The 26,926-nt window shown below is 37.9% G+C and overlaps 1 protein-coding gene across 3 annotated transcripts in view; it reads left to right on the top strand.

The window, feature by feature from the left end:
- Positions 1-26,926, top strand: part of UGP2 (UDP-glucose pyrophosphorylase 2) — a 49,295-nt gene that overhangs the window by 2,870 nt on the left and 19,499 nt on the right. For all 3 annotated transcript variants that reach the window (XM_036750782.1, XM_036750784.1, XM_036750783.1), the window contains exons 2-3: positions 17,405-17,532; positions 21,358-21,465. In XM_036750782.1, coding sequence (XP_036606677.1) covers positions 17,405-17,532; positions 21,358-21,465 — 236 coding nt within the window. The remainder of the gene's footprint in view (positions 1-17,404; positions 17,533-21,357; positions 21,466-26,926) is intronic.

Raw genomic sequence — 26,926 nt, 5'->3', positions numbered from 1 at the left:
TATTCTCATTTTACAGTGGAAACTGAAGTAGACAGGTTAAGTGACTTGCCAGGGGTCACACAGCTATTAAGTGTCAATAAAGTCATTATTTTTATAATTCCCAGGAGGAAAATGAAGTTAATTGAATAATTTTGAAAGTTTACTATATGCCAGGCACTGTATACTAAACATTAAGGTTACAAAGGCAAAAATATTTTGCCCCTTCCCTCAGGAAGTTAGCATTTTAAGAGAAGGGGAGAAAATAATATGGTTTATACAGAAATAGGTAGAGGAGATCTCTCAAGGGGAAGGCAGGAACAACTTGGGGGGAAGAGGAGGGAGAAGGATACTGGGACTGAGAGAAGGACAGTAAGAGGCCTCCTGAGATTTGATCTGAGTCTTGAAGGAAGCCAAAAGTGTGGTGGAAGTCCATAAGGGGCCAGGCAAAGGGAAGGTGATGGCAGATGAGGTGTCCTGTGCAAGGAACAGCAAGTAGTTTGTAGATGTCTCTGCATCACTTAGTGCGTGTGTGGAGGGGAGTAAAGTGTAAGAGTGCCAGAAAGGTAGGAAAGAGTCCTTTTATGAAGCACTTTAAATGCCAAATAGAGGAGTTTATATTTGATTCTGGAGGTAATAGGGAGCTATTGGCACTCCTTGAGCTAGGAAGGTGACGTAGTGAGACCTGTGCTTTAGGAAAACCACCTTGGCCACTGAATGGAGTGAGAAGAGACATTAGGCAAGGAGATCAATTAGAAAACTTGCAGCTGTCCAGGTGAGAAGTACTCGGGCTTGAAATCTCTTGAGGAATAATAATGCTATTGGACTTTTTATGGTTTCAAATGTACTTTCCCTACAAGTATGAGGGTAGGTAGTATAAGTACTGTTAACCCTCATTTTGCAGATGAGGAAACAAAAGCTTAGGTTAAGTCACTTGCCCCTGATTATGCAACTAGTAATTATCTTTTCACCAATGCTTTTTAAGGGCTATTTTTGGATAAGTTCCCAAGTAGTGTTATTCACTAATTCATATATGTAATGACTATATAAATGTGGTTAGTGGATTCCAAAACAAGTTCCATTTCTACAGCAGGTAATGTGCACATATGAGATAGATGTCTCTATTTTATGCTTTAGTCCCGTTATCGTATTCGTTCTTGTTTGGTAGTGATTTCTCCTAAGTTGACAACTTGTCATTCTGCACAAAAAGTGACATTTAAAAATTGTTTATCACTGAATCCAAATTATGTCGAGTAAATCCACTATTAGCTCCATTAATAGAATTCATTAGTGATTTCACTCCAAAGTTGGAGTTTGTTGTTTTTATTTTAGCTGAAACAAGAATGTAATTTTGTTGTATTTCTTTTTCTTATGTCCTCCCAAACCAACTGATTTTGAGCTTATGTAACACTTACCATCTTTACTACCAAGTTATCATTAGCATATGCTACCATAAGCTTCATCATTATTTCTCTTTGTTTATCTTTATCTCCCAGCACTTTGATAATGTAATCGCTCAATAAATGTTGATGATAAAAACCACCCAGTTAATGTTTAGAAATTAAGTAGCATTTTAAATTAGTAAATTATTACAAACATGGCTTAGAAATTTTATAAAATTTTAGGACTTAATAAATTCTATAAGGTTAGTATACTAATGTTAAATGCACAGAAGGGAATAGAAATAAAATATATATAAAATTCTGTACTTTTTCTGTGTCTTCAAAAATTGATAAATCTAAAGGATATATACCAAGGTGGCAGGAATTGATCCAAGAAAATATGTTCAAGTAACTACTACTAGGATTTGGAGAAGGAGGATAAGTTTCTGTCATTTTTTTTTTAATTGAAATAGAAAAATCTTTAGTCTACCTTTTTCTTCTTAGGTGATTTCCAAGTCTTCCTACATTGCTTGCCAGGTCTTTTATAAGTATTGATCTGGAGGGTCATAGAAAAGATTCCACACATGTTAGAGTTTATCAGATAATAATGATAACTTTCATTATAATGCTAACCAAGTAAGCTAGCGATTGATTTCCAAGTATTTATTGATTTAAAATTTTGAAAATTACTATATTCACTCTTATTTGTAACTATAATGTTTGGTATTACACCACCACTCTCCCCTCCCTTTTGTTAGGAATGAAGAAACAGTTGGAATTCATCTTTAGCAGTAGTATTATAGAATAGTCATTTCTCCACTAAACTCCTATTCTGATGGCTCATAAAACTGTGTTCTCCAAGCCTTTGCCTGTGGAACTCTGACTGGAAAGTCTTCAAATAGGACTCTGGTGGGAGATAGTATGTCTGTTTTCTGAGGACCAACCCTAGCCAAGTTTATAGGGGATCATCACCATGTTGACTTCAAGGTGATGAATTTTTCAGCCCTGGCAACTCAAAGACAATCTACTAAGTTGTACAGACTTTAAGGTCAGCATTAGTTAAGAGAGTAGCCACACTGATGAAATCCAGGTCATTGAAATATTAGTTCTTGTTATTGTTTTTATGTTCAAAGTTTACAAAACATTTTTTTTTACAACCCTGTGAGACAGGTAGTGTAGGTATTATCACCATTTTACAGAGGAGGAAACTGAAAATTAAAGAAATCATGAGCTTTTTTGCTTATAGTAAATCTAAATGTCTTAAGTTTAGCGCTATATCACTAATAGAAGCAGCAGAAATGTAACTTCTTGGGTGTTTTCTATAAAAATCTATAAGAAAATAACTTTTTTGAGTCAGATTATGTATTGATGCATAAATGTCACCATGTAGTCATTCACAAAACATGATATAGATAAGCCATTGGCTTTATTATGAAAACAAGCCCAAAGTCTGAAACATTATCACTGTTGAAAGTTGGTTAGGTTCTGAAATCTCAAACTGGAGGAGATCCCTGACCATGGAAGTCAGTGTCTTATATAATATAGTTTTAGGACCAAAACTTGCCTGTGTTGTCCTCTGTTAGAGACCTCTTCTGATATATCTTGGTGCATGAAGTCAGTAATTCTTAATTATCAAAGGCTTATGTCAGCAGAACTCAGAGTCTGGCAGGTCCTCCTAAGTTAGGCTTTGATTATGGGCTTAACCTGGCCGAATTGGAAGGAGCTTATTCCTAGAAGGTTAGTCACAAGGGGCTAAATTCTTCTGGCTACCCACGTAAAACCCTAGGGCATGGATAAGATGTAGTTTAAATTGGTGGATGGAGTGCCCACGTTGATGAAACTTTGTTTTTGAAGTGTGTAGAGTAATTGTATGGATCAGAGGCTAATGCTCATTTCTGTCCAATAGCTATTTAGATTGTGTGGAATTACCTTTGGACTTGAACGATTGCATTTAGTATATGCATGTGCAGACATCTTTTGAGATCAATCAGTAAATATTTAAGTGCTTACTATGTTTCTGGCACTGTGCTAGACACTGGAGATACATAAAGAGGCCAAAGACAGTCCTGGCCCTCAAGGAGCTTACAATCTAATGGAGACGATAAACAAATATGTACAAACAAACTACATATAGGATAGATAGGAAATAATTAAGAGAGGGAAGGCACCATAATTAAGAGGTGTTAGGAAAGTCTTGCTGTGAAAGATGAAATTTTAGTTGTGACATAAAGGAAGCCAGGGAAGTCAGTAGGGAGAGTTGAGGAGGGAGAGCATTTCAGGCATGGGCAACTGCCAGAGAAAATGGGGGGAACAGACAAGGCCAGTGTCACTGGATTGAAGAATATGTGGGAGATAGTATGTCTGTATAAGACCTAAGGGAGTAAGATCTAAGAAGACTGAAAGGTAGGAAGGGTCTAGCTTATGAAGGGCTCTAAAGGAGAACTCCAAAGAGAGGATTTTGTATTGGATCCTAGAGGTGATGGGAAGCCACTGGAATTTATTGAGTAGGAGATGATGTGAGCAGACATTCATTTTAGAAAAATCACTTTAGGGGCTGAATGGAGAATGGATTGGAGTGGGGAGAGACTTGAGCAGGCAGGCTCACCTGCAGGCTATTGCAGCAGTCCAGACATGAAGTGATGAGGACCTGTCCTAGAGTGGTGGTACCATCAGAGGAGAGAAAGGGACATGTTTGAGAGATACTGTAAAGGTGAAATTGATGGGCCTTGGCAACAGATTGAACATAGCAGTGAGACATGGAATTCAGGATGTCTCCTAGGTTGCCAACCATATGGATTTGGAGGATGGTATTACCCTCTACAGCAATAGAAAAGCAGTGGGAGGGTTTAGGTGAAGGATAATGATTTCTGTTTTGGACATGTTGAGTTAAAGATGTTGACCACATCCAGTTCCAGAATTAGAGGTGTAAGATTGGAGGTCAGCAAAAAGGTTAGGCAGGATGGGTAGAGAATCATCAGCATAGACATGATAATTAAATTCATGGGAGCCAATGAGATGATCAGGTAGTACCGAGGCGGAAAGGACAGCTGAGGACAGAACCTAGGGTTAGGCTGCAGCCTCTGGATAGGATCTAGTAAAGGAGACTGAACAGGAAGAGAACAAGGAGAAAGTGGTGTCCTGAAAACCTAGAAAGAAGAAAGTATTAAGGAGAAAGGGGTGGTCAACAGTGTCAAAGCCTGCAGCTTTGAGAAGTCAAGGAGAATAATGATTGAGAAAATAATTGATGCAAAAAAAAAACAAACCTATAGATAAAAAAGGGCAGCTAGTTGGCGCAGTGAGTAGAGCACCGGCCCTGGAGTCAGGAGGACCTGAGTTCAAATGCGGCCTCAGACACTTGACACGTGTGCTAGCTGTGTGACCTTGGGCAAGTCACTTAACCCCAATTGCCTTGCCCCAGAAAAAAACCCCAAAGAGAAAATAATTGATGGGTTGGATCAAATAAGACAATAGTTATTATGTGGAAGCCATTCTTTCACTCTTCAAAGACATTTATACCAGTATCCATTTAGGGAGGTCACTCTTCTGGAAGGCCTCTTGCTTATATGTTAAAGATCCAAGAGCTTGTCTATATACTGTACACCAGATATCATTAAGTTGTACATTGATTAGAAGTTGGCTTACAGAATTAATTCAATAACTTGTTTATTAAATACCAGATGTGTACAAACACTTTCTTAGGTGCTGAGGAAGATTTTAAAAAGGCAGATCACTGGCCTTTTTCCCCCCTCTTGCCAAGTTGAGAGACTTCCTTTTTGTTACTTAATCTTATCTTAGCAAATTCACAGGCAGCCAGTTAACTCTGACAGGCCTCTCTTCAATAGCAGCTGGTCAAGGGAGGATTTGGGGGTGCAGCACCGTCATTGGACCCATTCTGGTGCCTTTTACACATGACCTAGGCCTTAATCCTAGGACCTAATTGAGTTCTTTTTTGTTCAGATGACCAGGATGTGTTTAGCCTCTTTGAATTGTAGAGTTTCAGGACTATGGATGATGAAGCAAAGGTCTAGATTAATTTACAGGCTTTTTTCCAGGCATTACTTATAAAATTACAATTACCAGTTAAGTCTTGAGGGAGTACCATGCAGTGGGGCACTATACAAAGGGCTATATCACATTGCTATAATGCTCGGTGATCTTGGGTTTCACCCTAATTATAAACTTCATAAAAGTTTTCCACATGAGGATTTTATATAAGTAAAAATTCACGGTTGAAAGTTTTGATCAACCAAAATTTGATTAGCCACATCTCTAAGTTGGTCTGATCAAGTTCACCATGCTCTTGCTAGAACTTCAGATAAAAATGGAAATTCAGCGTTATTGTTATTCATAATTTGGGGCTCAAAAACCAAAGAGCTAGTTCGAAGCCAGGCTTTGAAGGTGGGGACCTGATGCTGAGGGGAAGGCTTTGCACATTAGTTCTTTGGGCTTAAGAGAAGTAGGTGAAGGTAACACGACATAATGGAAAGAGTACTGGACCAGGACTCTGGAAACACTTGGGTTTGAATTCTCACTTTCATGCTGACTAGTTGTGACACTGTTGTCATGTTGTTTAAAATACTCTGAGCCTCATCTGGAAATTGAGATTCAGTAAACTCAGCCAGGATTTATTAAAAGCATCTTGTATGTGTACAGTACTACAGTTCTCAAGAATCTTAAATTCTATGAGAGAAAAAACCATATATACATAAGGTAGTACAATCAATATAATGCGAGGTATTCAGGGGGAAGCGTATAGAACAAATGGCAGTTTGAGGGCCATGATCGAAGGTGACATCTGACCTGAAACTTGAAGGGAGTTAGGAATTCCAAGAGGAAAAGAATGAGGGGAGTTAATAATATCTGCAGTACCTACTTTACAGGGTAGTTGTAGGAATCAAATGACATAATGTAAATTGCTTCAAAATGATAGTTCTCTGATATTAAGCAGCAAGTCACAGTATGTATGAAGCTGGCCATGGAATCAGGGAGACCAGGGTTCAGAGCTAGTTTCTTAAATGTATGACCTCTGTGAACCTAAGTGAGTCATTAACCTCTTCCTGTTCCAGGCAACTCTGGTGTTGCTATGTTGAGTTATTGAGCTTTACCAATAGACTCAATTGGGGCTCCCTGCAGAATGAAACAGAGAATTCTTAGAATAGTAAAATAAAGTTATCTTAGAGACCAATGGTGGGTTTCAGATTGAAAACATAAATCATTTGACTACGTTGGCCTCAACCCTTATGAGTGTTTGGGGATTTTGCTAAGCTGGTATCTTTCTAAAACAGGAGTTCTATGCCTTTTTTGTGTGTGATGGACCCCTTTGGCAATCTGGTGAAGTCTAGGAACCCCTTGGGAAATGCTAAATTTCTTTTAAAACAGGAATTCTTAACTTTTTTTGTGTGTTCTGGACCCCTTTGACAGTGGTGAAACCTATAGGCTGCTCAGAATAATGTTTTTAAGTGCATGAAATAATGTTTTCTTGGCCTTTCTTTTTATCCCCAGCCCTTGGCATTGGCTCTGATGTATAGTAGGTAATTAATAAATGCTTGTTGAATTGGCTAAATACAATTACAAAGGAAACCAATTATATTGAAATACAGACAGTTCTCACTTTATGTCAGTGGACCATTTGGCTCTGTACCTGTGGAGGTAGGGAGCCAGGGCCAGCATACCCTTCAAGGACACCCAAGGGTGGGGAGAAGAAAGGGGGGGGCGGGCAGACACATCAGGGCTGGACACAGACGCAGACAGGAGGGGACAGGCATTGGAAGGAGGCTGGGGCAGACGTGTAGTACCTGAGTCAGACAGAAAAAAGACCAATGTTTAGGGGCTGGAGACTTGGATGGGAGGTGGGTGGAGCCAGGAAAAGGTACCAGGCATTGCTCTCTCCATGTTCATTCTGCCTTTCCTTGGAGGTGTTTTGTTTTATTTTTGCCGGGGGTAGGGGGGAGCGGGGAATGGGGATATGGAGGCCGTAGAAATAAAGGGGCAGGAACAGAGGGACTACACACACACTACTGCAAAATGATGTTAACATATTTATTTTTGAAGGCAGATTTTTTTTCAAAATTCTTTACATAAAGTTAAATTTGCGTAAAACGTGAATTTATGTGAAGCAAGAACTGTATGTAATTTTTATATATATATATATGTATACACACACACACACCTAAGCGTATTTTTAAAGTTCATAGAGTAGGATAAGAACTCCTGAGTTAGAATTAAATGAAAATAAAAATTTAAAAAAATTTTCTATCTAAATTCACAGACAACCAGGTTAAGAACACCTATCCTAAAGGCTGTATACCCTCTAGTGCAACAAATCATGTATTTTCTAAAACAATGTTTTACAGGGATATAGGTTAACATGAGGTTTTACTTAAGAGAACCTTGACTTTTTCAGGTTTGTAGATGGCTCTGAATTAATTAGCCCAGCTGAGTTGCAAATAATTTGTCGTAGAATATCCATATTCTTCCACCAAGTATACATTTTCCTAGCTAGTAATATGATTTTTCCATAGTACGGAAGATACTGAGTTAAAAGCTCTGTCTCCTCAAAAACTTTAGGGTACTTTTTTGCTATGGACTGTGGTTTTCAAAATTATCATGCATATAGCTATTTTTAGACCATTTCTGAGAGCAAATAGAGAAATTGGCCATTGCATTACCTTGTTATGTAGAAATATAAAAGTTGTACATAACAGTTGCCCTGTTATGTAGAAAATTGCAAAAAAAAATTTCTAATGCTTTTAAATTAATTAAAGGGTAGTATCTATGGTAGCCTTGTGATTACAGTATACCTTTTAAAATACCACTGTGTACTGAAAGCAATTATTTTCCAAGAATAAAAAACAGATAAGAGGCTAGCTGATTTGGTAGATGGGGATTTTGCCAGCTTTGAAGCCAGGAAGACTTGACTTGAAGTCCCACCTCTGACATTTACTGACTGTAAGACCCTGGGCAAGTCACCTTCAAGTGTGATCCGAAACTCCTTCGGGGGGGGTCTATGAGGCCAAAACTTTTTTTCATAATACACATTTTAATGTCTAATGTAGCAAATATTAATATAAATCCATATAAAAGCTCCTAAGAGTTGTAGTGTAAAGGGGTCCTGAGATGAAAAAGCTTGAAAACTACTTGCGTGAGAAGGCACTTCTCTAACACAGTGGCAGAGGAGGCACAGATAGTGAAAGAGGGAGCTCACTACCTGGGAGTGCCCTACAGCAGTGGAATCACAGATCCAGTCCCTGCCCCTAAAGAGCAAGAGCAAACATGGATGAGGGCAGGAGGGGAGCACTGGTTTCTGATGGAGGAGATCAGGGTTCTTGGTCTAGCCATCACCAGTGTTGGGTGACATTTCCTAAGGCAGGTCAACCCTTGGAGCCTTATTGTATTCATCCACAAATGGCCTCTAATGTTCTTTTCAGGTTTTTGATTTCTCCCTTTTTGCGTGTTAGCTACTAAATTTAAAAATAATGTGTAAAAAGATGGTAATATCACCTAGGGACTTAGCCCTGCACATGATAAGGCTTTCTTGACCAGCTGCAAAGAAAAATTGGCTGGATGGATAGCTGTGTTTCTCCTCTCCCAGCTGCTGTCCTCATAGTATTATTGCTGTAGTAGGGCCTACTGTGATGATGCTCTTTTTGTGTTGAACTTCTGTCTGGAATCTTAAAACTTCTCAAAGAATGCGAGGAAATGAAATATTACAGTCCTGTGCACAATTTAAATGCCTTTGGGTCCGTTTGTGCCAACAGTAAAAATACTTAGTCTTGGTAATAAAATATTTATAGTGATACATAAAAGCTTTTATCTATTTTTCTTTGCTTAGAAGACAGCCTGTATTTAAGGAATGGTAAAAGGATACAATGCAATAAATGGTGTTTATCTTAATTTGTGATTCTCCAATTACTGAACAGTTCGTAAACTCTTGCCCAATTTTAGTTTATTTTCATCCATATTCTTGATAGGCATATATTCTAAAAGTGGTAAACCTGCAACCTTATTTAAGTGCCTTATATCTGACCCATGTTAAAGCATCAGAGGTAGTCAATCCCTATAAATCAAATTAAGAAGAAACACCGCTGTGTGTATATGTTTATAAATCTTTGGTTTTAGTCAGGAATTAAATGAATGACTGTGAGAAACGCTGGACTATGGTAAAATAGCTTAGGGGATTCAAGCAAAAGCCAGTCTTGATTGTCTGCCCTCTCCTTTCTCAGCCTTTTGTCATTTTAGACACCCTTCTGCTGTATCAACCATTAGGGGTTTTTTTGGTGGAAAGACTGTATTGAAGCATCACTTCTTCCAGTGCAACATTTTAATACCCTTTTATTTCAGCTTCATGAACTAACAGACACCCCAGTGTCTTAATAGGCCTTTGGGACCTTTCTAGAGCCCTGAGATCTAGAACTGGCTTAAACTCAGTGCCTTTCCTTCCTCTTACTCAACTGATTGGATGCTATGCTGTGCCACATTTGGCTCTGCTCAGTAAACAAATAGCTTTGGCTGTAATGAAGAGCACAAAACTTTATGTTCTTTGATAGACCTTTTGAAATGTTGTACACGTTTTCCTCTCCTTCCCAAACCCTCCAGCCTTCCAGACATAAGCACTGGACCTTTTTGCATGGTTTCTTTTTCTATTTCTCTATTGTAATTGGATATTTAAAATCTGACAAGTTTATTATATATGTATTTTTTTGTGGATTGGATTTTTTAAAAATTCTGAGTTCTGCTACAAATGATAACCCTAGTTATAGATTTTTTCTGACATTTCAATAAAAGATGAATGGAAAGGGCATGGTCAGTAAGCACCAATAGTTTTCTCCAACCAAAAATTGTTCAAAGAAGTACACCATCATCCTGGATAAGAACATTGTGTCTGCATTCTATAGCACTATATTTCACACAAACCAGTAGTTTTTGGTTGCAGTATTATCCTTCTACCTACCTTCCCAAAGTGTTAAATGGCATATGCATGGTTTAAATTAAAATGAATGTTTGGGGATACCCATTCTTTACCTACTTCCCTCCGCAGTGTAGGGAAGAAAGTTGGACTCTCCTAGGTATTTTGCTTTATTTAACTGTCACTGTGTCATACATAGGCTTTGGTCTGAGGAACATCAACCTGGGTTTCAGTCCTATTGTATAGATATACCTGGAAACAGGAAATTTCAGAGAACAACAGAGTATATTGCTGACAGAATTATATTTTAATTAAGATTAAAGGGTTCGGATTGGGTATGCTTGTTAAACCACAGACCTTATTGGTTTGGGCTTCAAAAGGCCAAGAACCAAGATACTCATTTAATAAACATCCTTAAGAATGTTTTAACTTCCATCACATTCTTGACTTTGACCCTGCCAGGTCAAAGTAGAGCAGTTGCTACCCTGAGAATGAACTCTTTTAATTTCTCATTCTTCATGACCTGGTTGTGAGGAGAGAACAAACAGAGTTATTTAACAGATCATTCATGCCACGGGGGAGCAGCATTATATTTTTCTCCTCCTTGTTCTTCCGTCACCTAACACTGCTTAGCCTGTCCAGTTGCAATCTCAAAGAATGCAAGTCCACTTTAAATGTTAGTTTGAAATTTTCATGTGCCATTATCGGGACATTAGCTAACACACCTGCCTGAAATGTTGAGACATAATGATGGGTGATGAGCCTGAAGATATGCAAGGATCATAAGATCATAGATTTAGAGATAAAAGGAAGTTCAGAGATCATCAGATCCAATCCATTCACTTTACATATGAGGAAACTGAGGCCAAGAGAAGTTAAATGACTATCCATCTGCTTCTTTGATGTTGAAGGGAAGTGTGGTTATTGGGAAATGGAAGCATCATGAAGATTGAAATAAATCCTGTGGGGTTTGTTTTTTTATGTTTTTGTTTTTGTAATTTGCAGTTTACCTCAAGTTAGAAAAATTGCTCCTTTATGAACAGTTACATTCAATTTGGAATTAGGACCCTTAGATCCCAATTCTCGTTCTAACACTTAATGGCTTCTGTTTTTCTCATCTGTAAGTGGGCTTAATACACTCCCTACCTCACCAGTGGTTATGAGGTTATAAACCCTTGCACACTACAGAGCTGTGAGGGAGTAATGGTGTCAGATTTAAAAAATGCCATTTTACAGGAAATTAGACTTAACAGTAGCTAATATTCATACAGTCCTTGGCTTTACTTGCCTTATTTCATTAAGTCAGTCATATAGTAAGTGCCTCCTTGTGTCAGACGCTATACCACATGATGGTAAATGCAAATGTGGAAGTGAAATTCCCTGCCCACAATTATATGAGTCCATGGCAATTCACTTTGACAGGTATCTTCAGGCAAGGTCTGTTGAAAGGGGTTATTGTGTCAGTGTATGTGTGTGTATACGCATATACATGCCGATGTTAATACACATATGCCCACACATACATTGTAGGCTCTGTGTAGCCAAGCCCTTAGTACATTTGTTGACTGAATACATGGGCATCTTCCTTTTTGCCTTTACTGTCTAATCTGCCTAGTTCTTATCTTTCCAATGAAATTGTAATCATTTTCTTTGTAGCTTTGTGCCCTGGACAGAATAGATACTTTATTGTGTGAGCGTAACATCAACATATATTGATACATATGTAAATATTTAGTGTTTATCCATAATATATAGCTTTAGATGTGCACATGCATATACATGCGTATGTGTGTGGGGTATGAGGAAAAATGACTACAATCCCTTCCCAATTTTACGGGGAAGATAAGAACCATTCAGATTAGACAGTGAGGGCAAAAAGGTGGGAGAACGTCCATATATTCAGTCAAGGAAAAAACACACGTGTGTGCACACACGTGTGTGTGTGTGTGTGTGTGTGTGTGTGTGTGTGTAGCCTTGTGTCTAGAGGTGGAGAGTGTAGAGAAAATGTGTGTTCTTACCCTTTGTGGAGCTTGAGATCTATTAGGATAACACACCCAGTATAATTAAGGTACACAAGATTAAGTGCATTAGAAATTTATAAAAGGAGACATCCTAGGTGGTAGAAGGTCCACACTGAGGGAAAGTGGCATTTGAGTCAGGCTTGAAAGGATGAGCTGGGAGGGCAGAAGAACTTGAACATAGTAGGAGCATAAAAGTATAGGGGTCACTGAAGAGGTAGAGAATTGCGCTTGGGATGAAGTGGGCATTGAGGGGCGTAATAGGGAGTGAAATGAAAGGTAGGCTGGTGCCTCTAGGTTGTGAAAGGTCTCAAGGATTTTAACTTGACTCTGGAGACTAGGAAGCTGCTGACTATTTTAGAGGTTAAGAATGATATGATTAGATTTGTACATTAGACATGATTTTGGCAGTTAGGGTATCTGTAGTAGGAATCAAGATGAGGATGGATGAAGCAGATTCCCAATAACTATTGCCACATCCACTTTGTAAGATACAAAGGGCTGTGATTGGTTCTTTGGTCATATCAAGATGTACTGATAGTACTTTTGAAACGAAAGTTTTGAGTCGTTCTTAAGGCATAGATTAATTGGAGCTAGGTTTAAGGAAAAATAAGAAGTAAACTATCCAATATAGGGAAAAGAGAATGGACTGATCAGGCCTTGAGAGCACTGTCTTCTAGCCTAGGTTGTAGTATTAGATAGCTATGTGACCATGAGCATATTATTTGAGCTGTCTGGCCCTGTTTCTGCCCCTACAAGAATAAGGGATGAGGTGAATGCCAAACTTCTAGAAAGAGTAGTTCATGCTCACTGCCTCCATGTTCTCAAACTCTTAAACCTCTTGCAGCCCTTCCATTCCTACGAGTCTATTAAAACTATTGTCCTCAAGTCTCCAGTGGCCTTAATCTCATATAATGGCCTCTTCTTTATTCATTCTTAATTAACTTTATCCAGTTTTGACTTTCTTCAGAAGCAAAGAGGATCAATTCTGTATTCCTGAAGTTGGGAAAGGCAATTATATTATTTCAGGAATTCTTTAATAGGCCATTCCTAAACAAAGTAACTGTAATTGCTGTAACAGACCTCTGCATACAGTAGGCACTTAATTTTATTGAGTTGATGAATGGAGGGCAGAAGTACAACAATGAGAATAAACTTCCTTTCTAGGTAATTGCGATGGGGTCAAGCATGTTGAAAAGTGGCTTCTGGGTCAGAGAGCATGGTTTTTACACCTCCTCCCATCTTCTACCTCCTCTACTTAATCATTAAGTGCTTATAATGACTACAGTGATAACTTTTGCCCGATCCCCCCCAAAAAAACTCTAGGAGCACTGGAAAATAAACTTGTAATGCATCACGTATGCAACTGCTTGTCACAGAGGGAAAATATATTTGTAAAATAATTGGGCAATTATTTACTACTTAAGGAGCCATTAAATGAAATTAGTTTACAACCCCCAATGGGTTTGTGAAATGGGACCCACTGCTTTACTATTTTAAAACATAGAGCTAGTGGCTGAGAAGGCTAGTGGACCAGGGCTTGGAGCACCAGCATTCACAGTTTGGTCTTCCTACTTACTTCCTGAGTGACCTTGGAGAAGACCTCATGAGAACCAGCAAGGTTAACAGAGAGGAGAGGGAAGGAAGAGAGAGAGAAGAGAGATTGAGACAGAAATAAGTCATCTGAAATGACCCACAACTTTTAGAAATCATGTAGTTACCAAAAGAAAACATTTCAAGTCTAAGTTTAACTTGTAGGGAGAAAATGAAGAGAGGTGAGAAGGGATAGGAAGGAACCGTATTTAATTCCTCCTTCCCCTCCCTTTCTTCTTTCTTCCCTCCTCTCCTTCCTTCCAAAGTCTAGAGAGGTTCAGTGACTTTAACGGGTGACAGCACTTTGAGAATTGCCAAGGATTATGCAGATGTAATCACACACCTTTTTAAGGCTGTTTAAGCATGAAAGAACAGTTTTTTTCATTCTATAGATCACTGGTGTATATAACCATCTGGTCCCATCTTTACCTTTCCAACCTTATTTCATAGCATTCCTCTTTCACTCACTGTACTTAATACACTAGATCAGTGTTCCCCAACTCAACATTATTTAACAGCCTCTGCACATTTTTGTATGACTATTTAAAGTTTTCCACTATGCCAAGAATGCAGTTCCTCCTCTTAACATGTTTTATGTACCTTCTTCAAGGCTTTCCTTGAAGCCTTTCACTTCCTTTTCATTCCCCACCCCCCCCCAATTTCCCTATTCAGGTTACTTTGTATTTATGAGCTTGTACCACTCAAAAGACCTCTAAATTACAAACTCCTGGAGGAGAGGGATTAGTTTTTACTTTTGTTTTCTCTCTGACATTGCACTTGTTGTAATGTAAGTACTTGTATAAAAAATGTTTTCTGACCTTTTTTTATTAGTAAGTGACTGTACTCTGGGGATGAGGGAGAAGTAGGTGTCTAAAAACTTAGTTTTAGCATCAGCCCTTTCTAGAATTTAATTTCTCTGGTGCTTCGTTTCCTCCTTTGTCAAGTGAAGGTATTAGACTAGATAATATTTAAGTTCAGTGTTTTGTTTTTTAAATTCTTATTTCTTTCACATAATATAGGCATAATTCCATGAATTCTGAACAGTAGTTCATTTATCTGGAATGGTTTCCTTTTTATCTTATAAGTACCAGGTTGTTAAAGGAGAGGTTTTTTGTGTGGGTCTTGTTAACAGGGCTTAAATTGAAATAACACCATCAGCCTGATTAAGCTTTTTTTCAGCTAATTCAGTTCAACAAATACTGATTAAGCATCTCCTATATGCCAGTAGCTGTTCGAGGTGCTGGAATACAAGGGGAAAAAAAATATTCTATCTCTTTTTTTTTTAACCTAAGAATGCCCCATCCTTTCCCCTTCGCCCCCCCCTTCAAAAAAAAAGTTAAAGAGGAAACAGGTTGTATGTTTTTTGGTTCCCTGTCTTTGGGCTTAATTTAAAATGAGCAGTGCCATTAATAAAATGCTAACTGCCATTTTTGTCACCCCTCAACATATTTGCTTCTGGAAGCTCACTGTCTGCCTTTCATTTGAAAATAAGCATGGAGTCACCAGAGGAGGACTTCCCCTAATCACTTTTAGAGAAGTAATCCCTACATCTCAACATTGTCAGAAATGTTTATATTTTACCTAAGTCTTTGGCATATCACCAAATGGCTTATCAACAGTGGGTAACTTTATTGTGAATATTTTGTAGTTAAATTAATCCATTTATGTCATGCCTAAGAACTTGATAAAAGCAGGATTTCTGTATTTGCATAGCAGAACATTGGATAAATGTTTCTGAGTCCTGGTTCTTCAACTAATATGTGGTATCTTTTATTTTTGGTATACATATTTTAGCAAAATAAACACGGTAATCCCACTACTAAGTAAATGGAAATCCTTTGTGCAGAAAAATATTTATAGCACAGCTTTTTTGGAGAGCAAAGAACTGGAAATAATGTTAGATGCTCATTAATTGGGGGAATGGCTAAGCTTATTGTGGTATGTGAATGTGCTGGAATATTACTTCACCAAAAGAAACTGAATATGAAGAATTGAAAGAAGCATGATTAAACTTAAATGAACTGGTGTTAACAGCCAGGAAAAAAAGCATACCGTAACTTCAGTAATGTAAAAGGAAAGAATAGACAAAATTGAAAGTTGTGAAATTATTATGGCCAGACTTGTCCCTAGAAAAGATGAAAAAAATGAGTAGAGGGACCGTGGATATAGAACATTACCTTTACTGTGAGACTTAGTTGATAGGTTTGTTTTACTAAATGTTTTTCCTCTTTTTTGTCCTTTGTTACAAGAAATGACTCACTGTGTATTGGAGGGAGAGGGGTAAATTTGGAAGTAGAAGGTGGAGTGGAAAAAAAAAAGCGGTACAGTTTTAAAAAGACCCATATAGTTGCTTTAATACTATTGCTTTGAGTTCCAACACATGCTGTTGGCTTGTTTAACATTTAAAGGTTTTGCACCTACCCTCAAGAGCACAGAATATGTATTTACAATAAAAATGATTTGATTCATACTCCTGTCCAGTGTTTTTCTTTACTTATGTGCTTTTGGTTGAGTTTATTTTTGTATGACTATTTAAAGTATAAAAACAATGCTTGTCTGCCATAGACAATAACTGATGTCACAACCCCATAATTGGAAGGCTCTTCAGAGACCATCTAGTCCAACCTCCAATCAAACTAATTCCTTCTACAGCATACTTAATAAGTGGTCATCCAGCTTCGCTTTAAAATATTGAGGGGGGAGGTGTTCAGGGAAACTGGGACAGAGAATCTGAGACTTTATTGAACTGGAAAACTAGAGAAGAGAAAATAGCACCCCTGCCCATCCCATCAAATCTCTAAGGCCAGAGAGACCTGGATGAGCCTTCTAAATGGAAATTGACAACCCCTTTTAGGTTTATCTTTAATCAAGGATTAGAAAAATGAAAGTTCTCCCTATAAAATCAAAGAACTGACATACTCAAATTAGAAGGCCTTGTGTCATCTATTTCTACTGGTAATATAGACAGTCTTTTGTTCCTGCCAGTGATATGCTCTTTTTGTATCTCTTGTGAAAAATCATTACTGGCCATCCTTCTGGTTTGTTGTAATTTTGAAGGAGAATAGGGAAAATGAGAATATATTAAGTGGAATGCTAGGATGAAGATCACAGGATCATATTTTGAACTGGAAGGGACCTCAGATCTAGTCCAATCCCTTTGTTTTATAGATGAGGAAACTGAGGACCCCTTGAGGCACAAGCTTTGTAGCAGAGCTGAAGTTTGAAGTCTGGATCTGCCACCAAATCCAATCCCATTTGTATCATACCAGACTGATAAATTCCCAATCTATTACACCAAACCTCACTGGTGTATGCATTGATACTGTAGGACATTAGTTATGCATAGCCTGTCAAATAGTTGGATTTGGTTCTGTATTCCATATGATGTATTAAAATGTTAAGAGAATATATGAATAGAACTAAGGAATTTCCTAAAGACTCTGTGATAGAAGCATTCCAGGAGTGAATAAGATAGTTTACCTAGATAGTTTATTTTAACTTCTAATTTCCATTTCCTTTTTTCTTTTAAGATCTTAGCAAAGCAATGTCTCAAGGTGGTACTTCCCAGTTCCAAGAAGTCATTCGACAAGAGCTGGAATTATCAGTGAAGAAGGAACTGGAGAAAATACTTTCAACTGCACCACAAAATGAATCTGAGGTAGGAATTCAAGTATTCCTGATTGTATCAATTTAAAAAGTAGCATCTATAAAAGGTAATGTGGCATGATGGTTGGAAGGCCAGACTTGGAGTCAGGAAGATCTAGGTTCAATTTCTGACACTCAAGTTCATTTCAATAGTTAAGTGCCTACTCTGTTCTAAGAGATACAAAGACACATTAAAGTTTCTGAATCTGCCCTCTAGGAGCTTACATTCTATTAGAAGTAGATGTGTGGTCTTGAGAAAGGTACTTAACCTCAATGAACAATTCTCTTATCTAAACTAGATAAGTGGGTGCCATTGGCCCTTCTGTTATCCAGCTGGAAAACATCATCTATGAGAGGATATAAGGAAAAATAAAGTTGAATTTGTTTATAAATTAATAGCACTGGATGGAATATGTTTATATATGAAATTGAATAAATTGTTAAAAATCTGAAGAAATGTCAAAGTATTTAAGATATCTTTTCCTCCAACAGTTAAGCATTTTAACAACTATCATTTTTCAAAATTGACAAGGAAATTTTTATTTTATATCTTTGAATCAGTAAATAGGAGAAAAAAATCTTTCTTTCTTTCTTTCTTTCTTCCTTTTTTTTTTTTTGACAAACTTTTGGTGGGAGACTAGACAGACAGCCCATACTATAACTTACCTCCTTTGTCTTCCATTATGCCCCCTAGAGATCTCTTTATATTCTTTCCCTTTCTGGTGCTCACAAGATACCTGAATCTCTACAGAAGGTGTTGTATTATTACACCTGGCCACCTTTTAATGCTGACTGAACATTCTTTCATGTGCTCTGATATAATGGGCTTTCTTCGAGTCCCAACTGCTATATCACCTTCTACGGGAGGCCTTCCCTGATCCCCCTTTATGCTAATGCTTTCCTTCTGTCCATTATTTCCAATTTTCATAGAAACTCAATAGAATTTGTTTGTACATAATTCTTTCCATGTTGTTTCCCTTATTAGATTGTGATCTCCTTGAGGGCACAGACTATTTTTTGCCTTTTGTTGTATCCACAGAACTTAACATGGTGCCTATCACATAGTAGGTGCTTTATGAATGTTTATTGACTGACTGGACTTAGAACAACTCACCTTTTTGCCTGTTCATTTATACTTCATTATCCCCTTTCTACTGCCATTATTTTTCAACCTCTCTTTTGAGGTTTACTTTCCCTCTCTTATCACCTGGTCCAGATTTTTCTCGCTATAATCTACTGGCTTTCAAGTCACTCTCCCTCCTTTCTCGAGGAATTCAGTAGCTGGCTCAAAATCTTTTTCTACCTAAACTCCTATTCTCATACTGGAAGACTTCTGTATGCACATTAATGTCCCTAAGTACACCCTGACCTTTGTAAAGTTCATCAGCCTCTTTACTTCTTTGAACTCCCATCTTCATTTTACCTCACTTAACCCACAAGGATGATCACTAATGCTGTGAATTATTTGTGCTGACCTGTGGTAGAGCCTTCCAGATGCATATTGGTTGGATCAGCCATAGTGGGACACACAGTACATTGACCCCAAAATACTGGTATCATTTTGGTCCTCTTCCAGAACCAAAGGACAACAATCAACCATCTTCCTATTCTTATATCTCAGACCTTCAGGAAATGCCTTTGTCTTTATGGAGAAAATTAAGGCAATCTGTCATGAGTGCCCTTATTTCTGTTCCATACTCAAAATTCTCCTATATCTTCACACCCATTCTATTCTAAATGTAAGTCTGAGGAAAAAGTAGTCCTTTTACTTGATAAAGCCAATCTCCCTGCTTGTGGTCTGGATCCTATTCCCCTCCTATCTGTCCAAGTTTCTCCCTATCTACTCTCTCTATGTGGATGACAGATATGCCTAGGTTTTCTTAAAATATTTTGTCTTAGCTCAGAAGGACTTGGAAAAAGACACAATGAAGACATGTTTTGTTTCTATTGTTAATTTATTTGGTTATATGCTGCTAAATGAGGGTAAGATTCTATTCTTTTAATTTTCCTCTTTTGTTATTGGTCTTTGAGAGTAAAGTTTATAAAATTTTTCCAAAAAACTTTCACTTGACCCTTTCCTGTCCTCTAGCCATCCTTCTATCTCTTCTCTTCCCTTTTAGTGCCAAGCTCTGAGAATCATCTTTCTTTACTTCCTTACCACTCATTCAACTCCTCGCAAGCTTTTCAAGGTGACCAATAATCTCTTAATTGCTAAACCCAGTGGCCTTTTCTTGTCTCCATTGTACTTGACCTCTTTATAGTTTTTGACACGTTCACCACTCCCTCTTCTTGGTTATTCTTCCTTACTTTGTCTCTCTTCTTATCTGTCTGACCATTCCTTCTTAGTATCCTTTGCTGGATCATCATCATCCATCTCCCCCAAGGTTCTGTCCTGGACGCTTTTTTTTTTCCTGTGCTCCCATGGGTTCAAATATTACCTCTGTGAAGCTGATACTGATATTTAAATATGAATCCAATTCTGTGTCACTGACTGCTTGCTAGATATCTCCTTAATGTCTGATATGCATTGAATTGAGCTTGTCTATAATGGAAATGATTATCTTCTTCTTTCTCTCATTAAACCCACCCTTCCCCAAACTTCCCTGTTTCTCTGTAGGTTGCCACCATCTTTCCAGGTTCACAACCCTACAGTCATCTTTAAATTTCCCTTGCCTCACATATCTGGTCAGTTGCAAAGTCATGTCGAATCCACAGATCTGATCCTTCTGTCCCTTTCTTTGTCCTCACAGGGCCACCTCTTTAGTCAAGTCATTGGTATCTCTCAGAGACTACTGTAATAGCTTCCTCACTGTCTCTCTGCTTCTAGTCTCTTCTCTCCAATACAGGGGTTCTAGTTAGGAGGGGAGATAACTCTGATATCCCTAGATTTTTGTTCAACGGCCCAGTTTAGGCTCATCACCAGAAGTTTGGCTGCCCAGTGGTTAACTCTTTTTCATCCATAGTAACCCAAAGACAATCTCCTGAACCAGAGGGAGTGCAGACTCTCCCTGATGCTAGAACTAGAGCTGGAACACCTTTAGTCCAGTCCTTTATTTTATAGATGAAGAAACTGAAGTTCAGAGAGGTTTAGGGACTTGTCAGGTTTCAGAGGCAAGAGTTGAACTCACATCTTCTGACTCCAGACCAAGTGCTTTCTCCACTGGCCAGCAGTTTGATATGAAAGCTGATCATAGCACAGGTTTGACATTTAATGTAATACTAAATGTTAGTAATCTCACAGAATTGGTAGATATTTCTTTTGGTGTCTCTACTTCATGGAAAACTTAGAATTTTTCTTTTTTTCAAATTTTAGTTTTGGCGCTGTTAAACACTGTGTCTTTCACTTTGAAAATCTTTGTTGAATGAAAGTGAACTACCTTTATTGATAAAACTCCCTTGTATGTGTGTATACATACATACTTATGCACAGACTGCCCTGTTCTATCTCCATTCTTCCTGCCATCTTCTGAACTAACTAATAAGGTCATGTGTGTGTAATTTTAGAAGGATCTCTTTGAAATTTCTGAAATTAATGCTATTGGTGATTCAGTAAGTTCCTTGTAGCAAGTCATTATTCTGCTTGTGGATATTCTTTGAGGAGCCTATGAGATGATGTCCCTATGGTGTACAATACTAAGAAAAGCTATTAATACTCCCTTTTATATTCCCCAATTATGTTTCATTCTTTAGTTTTAGGTCTCTTTTTAAGTTTTAAATGCATAAAATTGTGTGTATTCTGTAACCTAAAAATGGAAAGATTTCATTTAAGTATGCTTTTTTATGGTTTCTGTCATATGTAGCCTATTGCTCTAATATTGAGTGTTGTTTCTTTTCTTAGCATACTAAAAAAGACCTTGAAGGATTTCGGAAGTTATTCCATAGATTCTTACAAGAAAAGGGACCTTCTGTGGATTGGGGAAAAATCCAGAGGCCTCCAGAAGATTCGGTAAGCCTTGGGTGAAATGATGGACCTTTTTTGAGACCTTCCCTTAAATTAAAGGGAAAGTTGTCATGGTGTTGGGAGGATCACTTGTGGTTAAATAACAGAACTTTCCTCTGTCTCTTCCTTTCTATTCCCACTGTGACTACCCTGGCCTCATAGGCCCCCTCATTTTATTGGCAGTAGAACACTGCTGCCATCGCCTCTACTCTCTCCTCTGGTCCATGTGGCATCTTGGTCCGGCTTAAAAGCTTTGGATGGTTCTTTCTTGGATACTTAAGGTCCAAACCCTACCATAGCATTGAAGGTCTTACCAATCTGGCTTCACTCTATTTTTCCACACTTACCTTATTCTGTTTCCCAGGACACACTCAGTTCCCAAGCTAAATAGGACTATTTGCTATTTCCTGAATAAGCATTATTACATCTCCATGTAGCCTTTTCTATTCTGTGTGCACAAGGTACCTGCCATTCATTGTCCCTGGGCTGCACTGTTGGCCTGCGATTTCTCTTCCTCGATCCCTTCTTTCCTTGTTCGTCCTTTTTTCAGCCTACACGTGTCATATGCTCTTATAATACCTTTTCTAATCACCCAAGTTAAAAATAATTTCTCTTCCATCAAAATACAGATAGGACATAATCCTTATTCTTAAGAAATTCTATAGCAAACATTATTTAAGTATGTCATTTAATTGCTCTGAGCTTCAGTTTCCTCATTTATGAAATGGGAGAAATATCTTTACTGTCTACCCACCACAGTTGTTATGAAGACAGTTCTCTGTATAACAGCCCTAGGAAGCACATAATATAAATAGTAACATCCCCACTTTACAGATGAGGAAACTGAGACTCAGATTGTTACAAATCGAGATAATGTCTAGTTAGAGCTTTGCGAACCGTAAAGCGCTAAATAATTGTTAGCTATCTTACCTTTTTAACCTTTCATAAATTAAGAGTTTCTTAAGATCCAGGACTGTATCTTGTGTATTTTTATTGTGGACATATTGTTGACGTAGTTAATATCTATTGAATGGTATGATTGTTCAGTAAGTGAATGTTACAGATGATGGCTTTGCATCTTCCTCAGCACCTTCCCTAGGATATACAGGTGAAATAAGAATTTAGGAAGAAGAGAGTGAATAGATTGTAACTTGGGGATTAAAGAAGTTTATCTGTACCCTTCAGTTGTATAGTCTAAACCTGTACCTCTTTTAGCAAATTCTAAATGACCTAAAATTGGCATAGAATTAAGAGGTGTCTAGAGTATAGTTTTAGCTAATAATATATTAATCAGAATAAAGGAAAAAGAAAAGAATCTTAAATGCAGTCTAGAGTTCAAAGTACTGTCTTTACATGTGAGAGCTGGACCTAAAATAGAGCCCCAATGTTATTTTTTATATTCTAGTTAAATTACTTAGGATTCTTGAATAAGCCCCCTCTGTTGTTTTTGCTTTCTTGTTCACTCCCTTCCCTAGCATTTGTAGGTGAATCATGCTTATCTGCTGATTTTTTGCAATCTCACCCCGACTAGAACCACTTCTAATTTTTTGGTGTTCTGAAGTAGTAGAAATCTGTAGGGATTTTTTTTCCTGAAGAAAATAAGCATTAATTAATAAATTGATAAGCTTTGATATGAATCAACACATTTAACAGATGCTTTGAAAGAAAGGTTCTCATTTAAACTCTCAAAAAATCTTTTTGGAAACAGTCTTAGCTGTGTAACATAAATCAGAAATAAGGCTTTGGGGATAGGATGATAAAAGGAAATTGGTATATATGTGTGCAAGAGAGTGAGAGATCCTTATGGGGTTTCTGGCTTAATAGAATGGAGGTGTGGACTATGTACAGGACATTAAAGATTTCACTGTTACAGTGGAATTACAGCCAGGACCAGGTGTTAGTGGGGCTTTCTTGCCCCTTACCTCCCTTAGTTCCTTCTCTGAGAATTTTGGCTTTCCTCTAAAGAGTAACGTAGAATCTCTTGAGTAGACTAGTCGTGAGACTGAATTGTGAGCAATAGTAAATGAAAACCTTGGGGAATTTTTAGTGTTGGATTTTTTTGTATAGGAAATTTTAGTATCGGATGCCTGAAATCTGGCTTCAGACATTCCACCCCTGTGTGACCCTAGGCAAGTCACTTTTCTGTTTGCCTCAGTTTTCTCATCTATAAAATGAAGATAATAATGGGTTGTTGTGAAGATCAAATGAGATAGTGTTTGTTTTTAAAAGGTTCTTAGTGCAGTGCCAGGCACAGAGTAGGCACAATATAAATACCGAATGTCTGCCTTTTTCATAGAATTGCAGGTTTTAGAGATGAAAGGAAACGCGAAGATTAGAGATCTAATCCAGTCCCCTCATTTTTAAGTACAAAGAAACTGAGGCCCAGAGAGGTTGTGACTCGAGTAGTCTACATTGCTTCATAAATTACTCACAGATTCTCAGGCTGAAGAGACCTTAGAAGAGAGCTGACATGAGAAACCCAAGTCCAGGGTTCTCGCCACCTACTGTGGCCAGTATGTGTGGCCTGCTTCCTCCCAGACGCCACTATGATCTCTAAGTGGTGACAGCAGAGCGCTTTTAGGTTTGCCTGATGCTTTACTGTTCCATCTGAGCCTCAGGACAATCCTATAAGGTCTAGATGCTGTTATCCTCATTTCATCAATGAGGAAATAGTGTCAGGTTGTGACTTTCTGTCACTCACTAGATGGGACTCACAGAGCCAGCCTTCTCTCCTCTTGTTTCTTTGAAATTCTAGAGAATGAAAATGGGTTATATTTGTTCCCTGGAGCCTTGAATATTATTGTTGAGTTACTGCAAGGGCATCTCTCATTCTTTTAATGTTGCTTAAGAGGCCAAAAAAGTATTTTCAGCTTTTTGCATAGATTAATTACAGTAGAACAGGGGTAGGGAACCTGTGGCCTCAAGGCCACATTTTGGCCTTCTAGGTCCTTGGGTGAGGCCTTTTGACTGAGTCCATGTTTTACAGAACAAATCCTTTTATTAAGGGGATTTGTTGTGTGAAGTTTGGATTCAGTCATAGGGCCATACTTAGGGACCTACAGGGCCACATGTGGCCTTGAAGCCTCAGGTTCCCCACCCCTGCATTAGAGAGTGTTTATATATGACATTAGGCATATGCCTATGATCAAATGAAATGACATAAAGCACTTTACAAACTTCACTGTGCTGTGTAAATATGACGATGATGATAATGATGCTTTTGTATCTTCCAGAGCATCTAGCATAGTCCTGAGCACAGAGCAATTACTAAGGAATTTTATTTCCTTCTCACAACCCTTGATATATTGAAGATAGTACATAAATAGGTTTCCATCTTAAAGAAGAGGCCTTTTTAATATTGAAATGATTGTTTTTAAATGATAGTGATACTTCAGCTAACCAAACATATTTTTGGTTTGAGGGGAAAGAAATTCACTAATTATGGGATATGATATTATTTTTCATTTTTAGCCTGGCATCAAAGGTGTGAAAATAAATGCGGTCATAACAAAAACAACCTGAAATTTTAGCCTGTTCATCTGTAGAATATCATTTGCTTCATTCTTTACTGGAAGAACAGTAAAGTTCAAATGCTAATTTTTTATTTAATTCTATGATTATTTCAAGTTATTTCTTTAAAAATACTTCCCTCCTATCCTCACTGATTCTTTGAGGTTAGGCTCTTGCAGGTATAAAATCTTAGTGTTAGATTTTGCTAATGAATTGTAAGTCATCCATTTAATTATTAATTGGAGGTATTATTTTGCAAATAGTGTTTGTTTTTTTCCAACAACCTGTAACATTTGGGTTGAAAAATATTTTTATAAGTATAGGATGGTGAAGGTGTGACAAACTAACCATTCTTCTGAAACATACCTGGGGTTTTGGTGGACTACACACTCCTTATAATTTAGGAGTTTGGGGTGGTGGGATTAGTCCTGGTGCACTCTGTAGTATGATGTTTTGTTCATTTTAGGAATTTTGATGTTAAAGTAAAAAGGATCCAGAAAGAATGTAAGCTCCTTGTGGAGTCCATTTGTCTGTATCCCCATTGTCTAGTGCAGTGCCAACACATAGTAGGTGCTTCATAAAAGCTTACTGGTTGATTGAATACAATTAAGATGGTGAATAGCCTTGAGAAAATTGTTAAAAGGTAGTATAGAGGTTGTTTAGTTTAGAGAGGAAAAGATCTGGGGGTAGGAGAATGATGGCAGTATTTCTAATCCAATCCAGTAATCAAGTTTTTAAGAGCCTTCTATGTACAAGTCACTGTAGTAGGCTCTGTGGACCTAAAGACTAAACAAAAACCAGTCTCAGCCCCCCAAGGAACATTGTACTTGGTAATACAACATATACACAAATGTATAAACAATAATTTGAGGGGCAAGCAGGTACTGATACTTAGGGGAACCAGTAAATGTTTCCCTTAGAAAGTGGCACATGAGCCTTAAAGAAAATTGAATGACTTTTAAGAGGCAGTGGTGAGGAGGGCTTGGGGAAAGTCTAGGCAATGGAGGAGATGGAGAACAGCTATGGGGACAGTCAATATGCTGGCTTGGCTCAAAGGTAGATTGTTTGAAAGGACATAATATGAAATCAACCTGGAGGCAGACTACAGGCATTTTTGAAAAGCTGTAAAATGCTAAGCTGAGGGGTTGGTATCTCAGATGTAGGAGGGAGTCACAAGTAGGGGAGTGAAGGTCTGTTATGTGGAAGTCTCTAGAGCACAGTAACTATAAGCAATGGGCAGAATTTAGGGACAAACAGCCTTTTGACCATGAGACCCATTCAAAATTCAAATGAGCTGCCCTGGAGAGTGGAGGATTTCCCCTTCCTGGATGTCTTCGTGCAGATGTTGGAGGTCCCTTGCTGACTGTAGTGTAGAGGGGAATCTATTTTCAGATAAGCATTGGATTAATGACCTCTGATACCTTTCCACATAGAAATTCGGTCATTCAGAATTCAGAAACATGGAATTTCACATGGAAAGGAACTTGTCCAGCACCAATATTAAGTGTATTTTTGGTGGGATTTATTTTCCTCCTTACATGTACACATATAAAAGTTAATGGTTTTTTGTTTTACTTGGCACATAGCAAACACTTAATCGATGCTTGCTGACTGACTGAGTGGAAAGTGGGGTGGATCATGGATACAGTTTAGGGTTTATGAAGGACCAACCATCAGATATAGCCCCAGATGATTTTCTTTTGTCTTCCACTATGATTAAAAAATGCTCTTTTCCTTAGCCAAGAGTGTGGCTATTACTGATGTTCAAATAAACCATTAGTGGTTGGGGAGAGGTAGAAGGAAGCAGCATAGCTTTAGAAAACCCAGGTTCTCCCCAGCAGTCTGTTGAGGAATTTGAGATGGACTTTGGTAGAGAAGATTTACAATTTAAATTATAAATATGGGCTTTATTTTACCTTGGTGAATATCCCTCTACCAGCTCTTCCCTGTCTGTATA

This window comes from Trichosurus vulpecula, chromosome 3 (assembly GCF_011100635.1).
Source record: "Trichosurus vulpecula isolate mTriVul1 chromosome 3, mTriVul1.pri, whole genome shotgun sequence".
In the NCBI taxonomy this organism is placed as follows: Eukaryota; Metazoa; Chordata; class Mammalia; order Diprotodontia; family Phalangeridae; genus Trichosurus; species Trichosurus vulpecula.
This window is presented reverse-complemented; position numbering and strand designations above follow the sequence as displayed.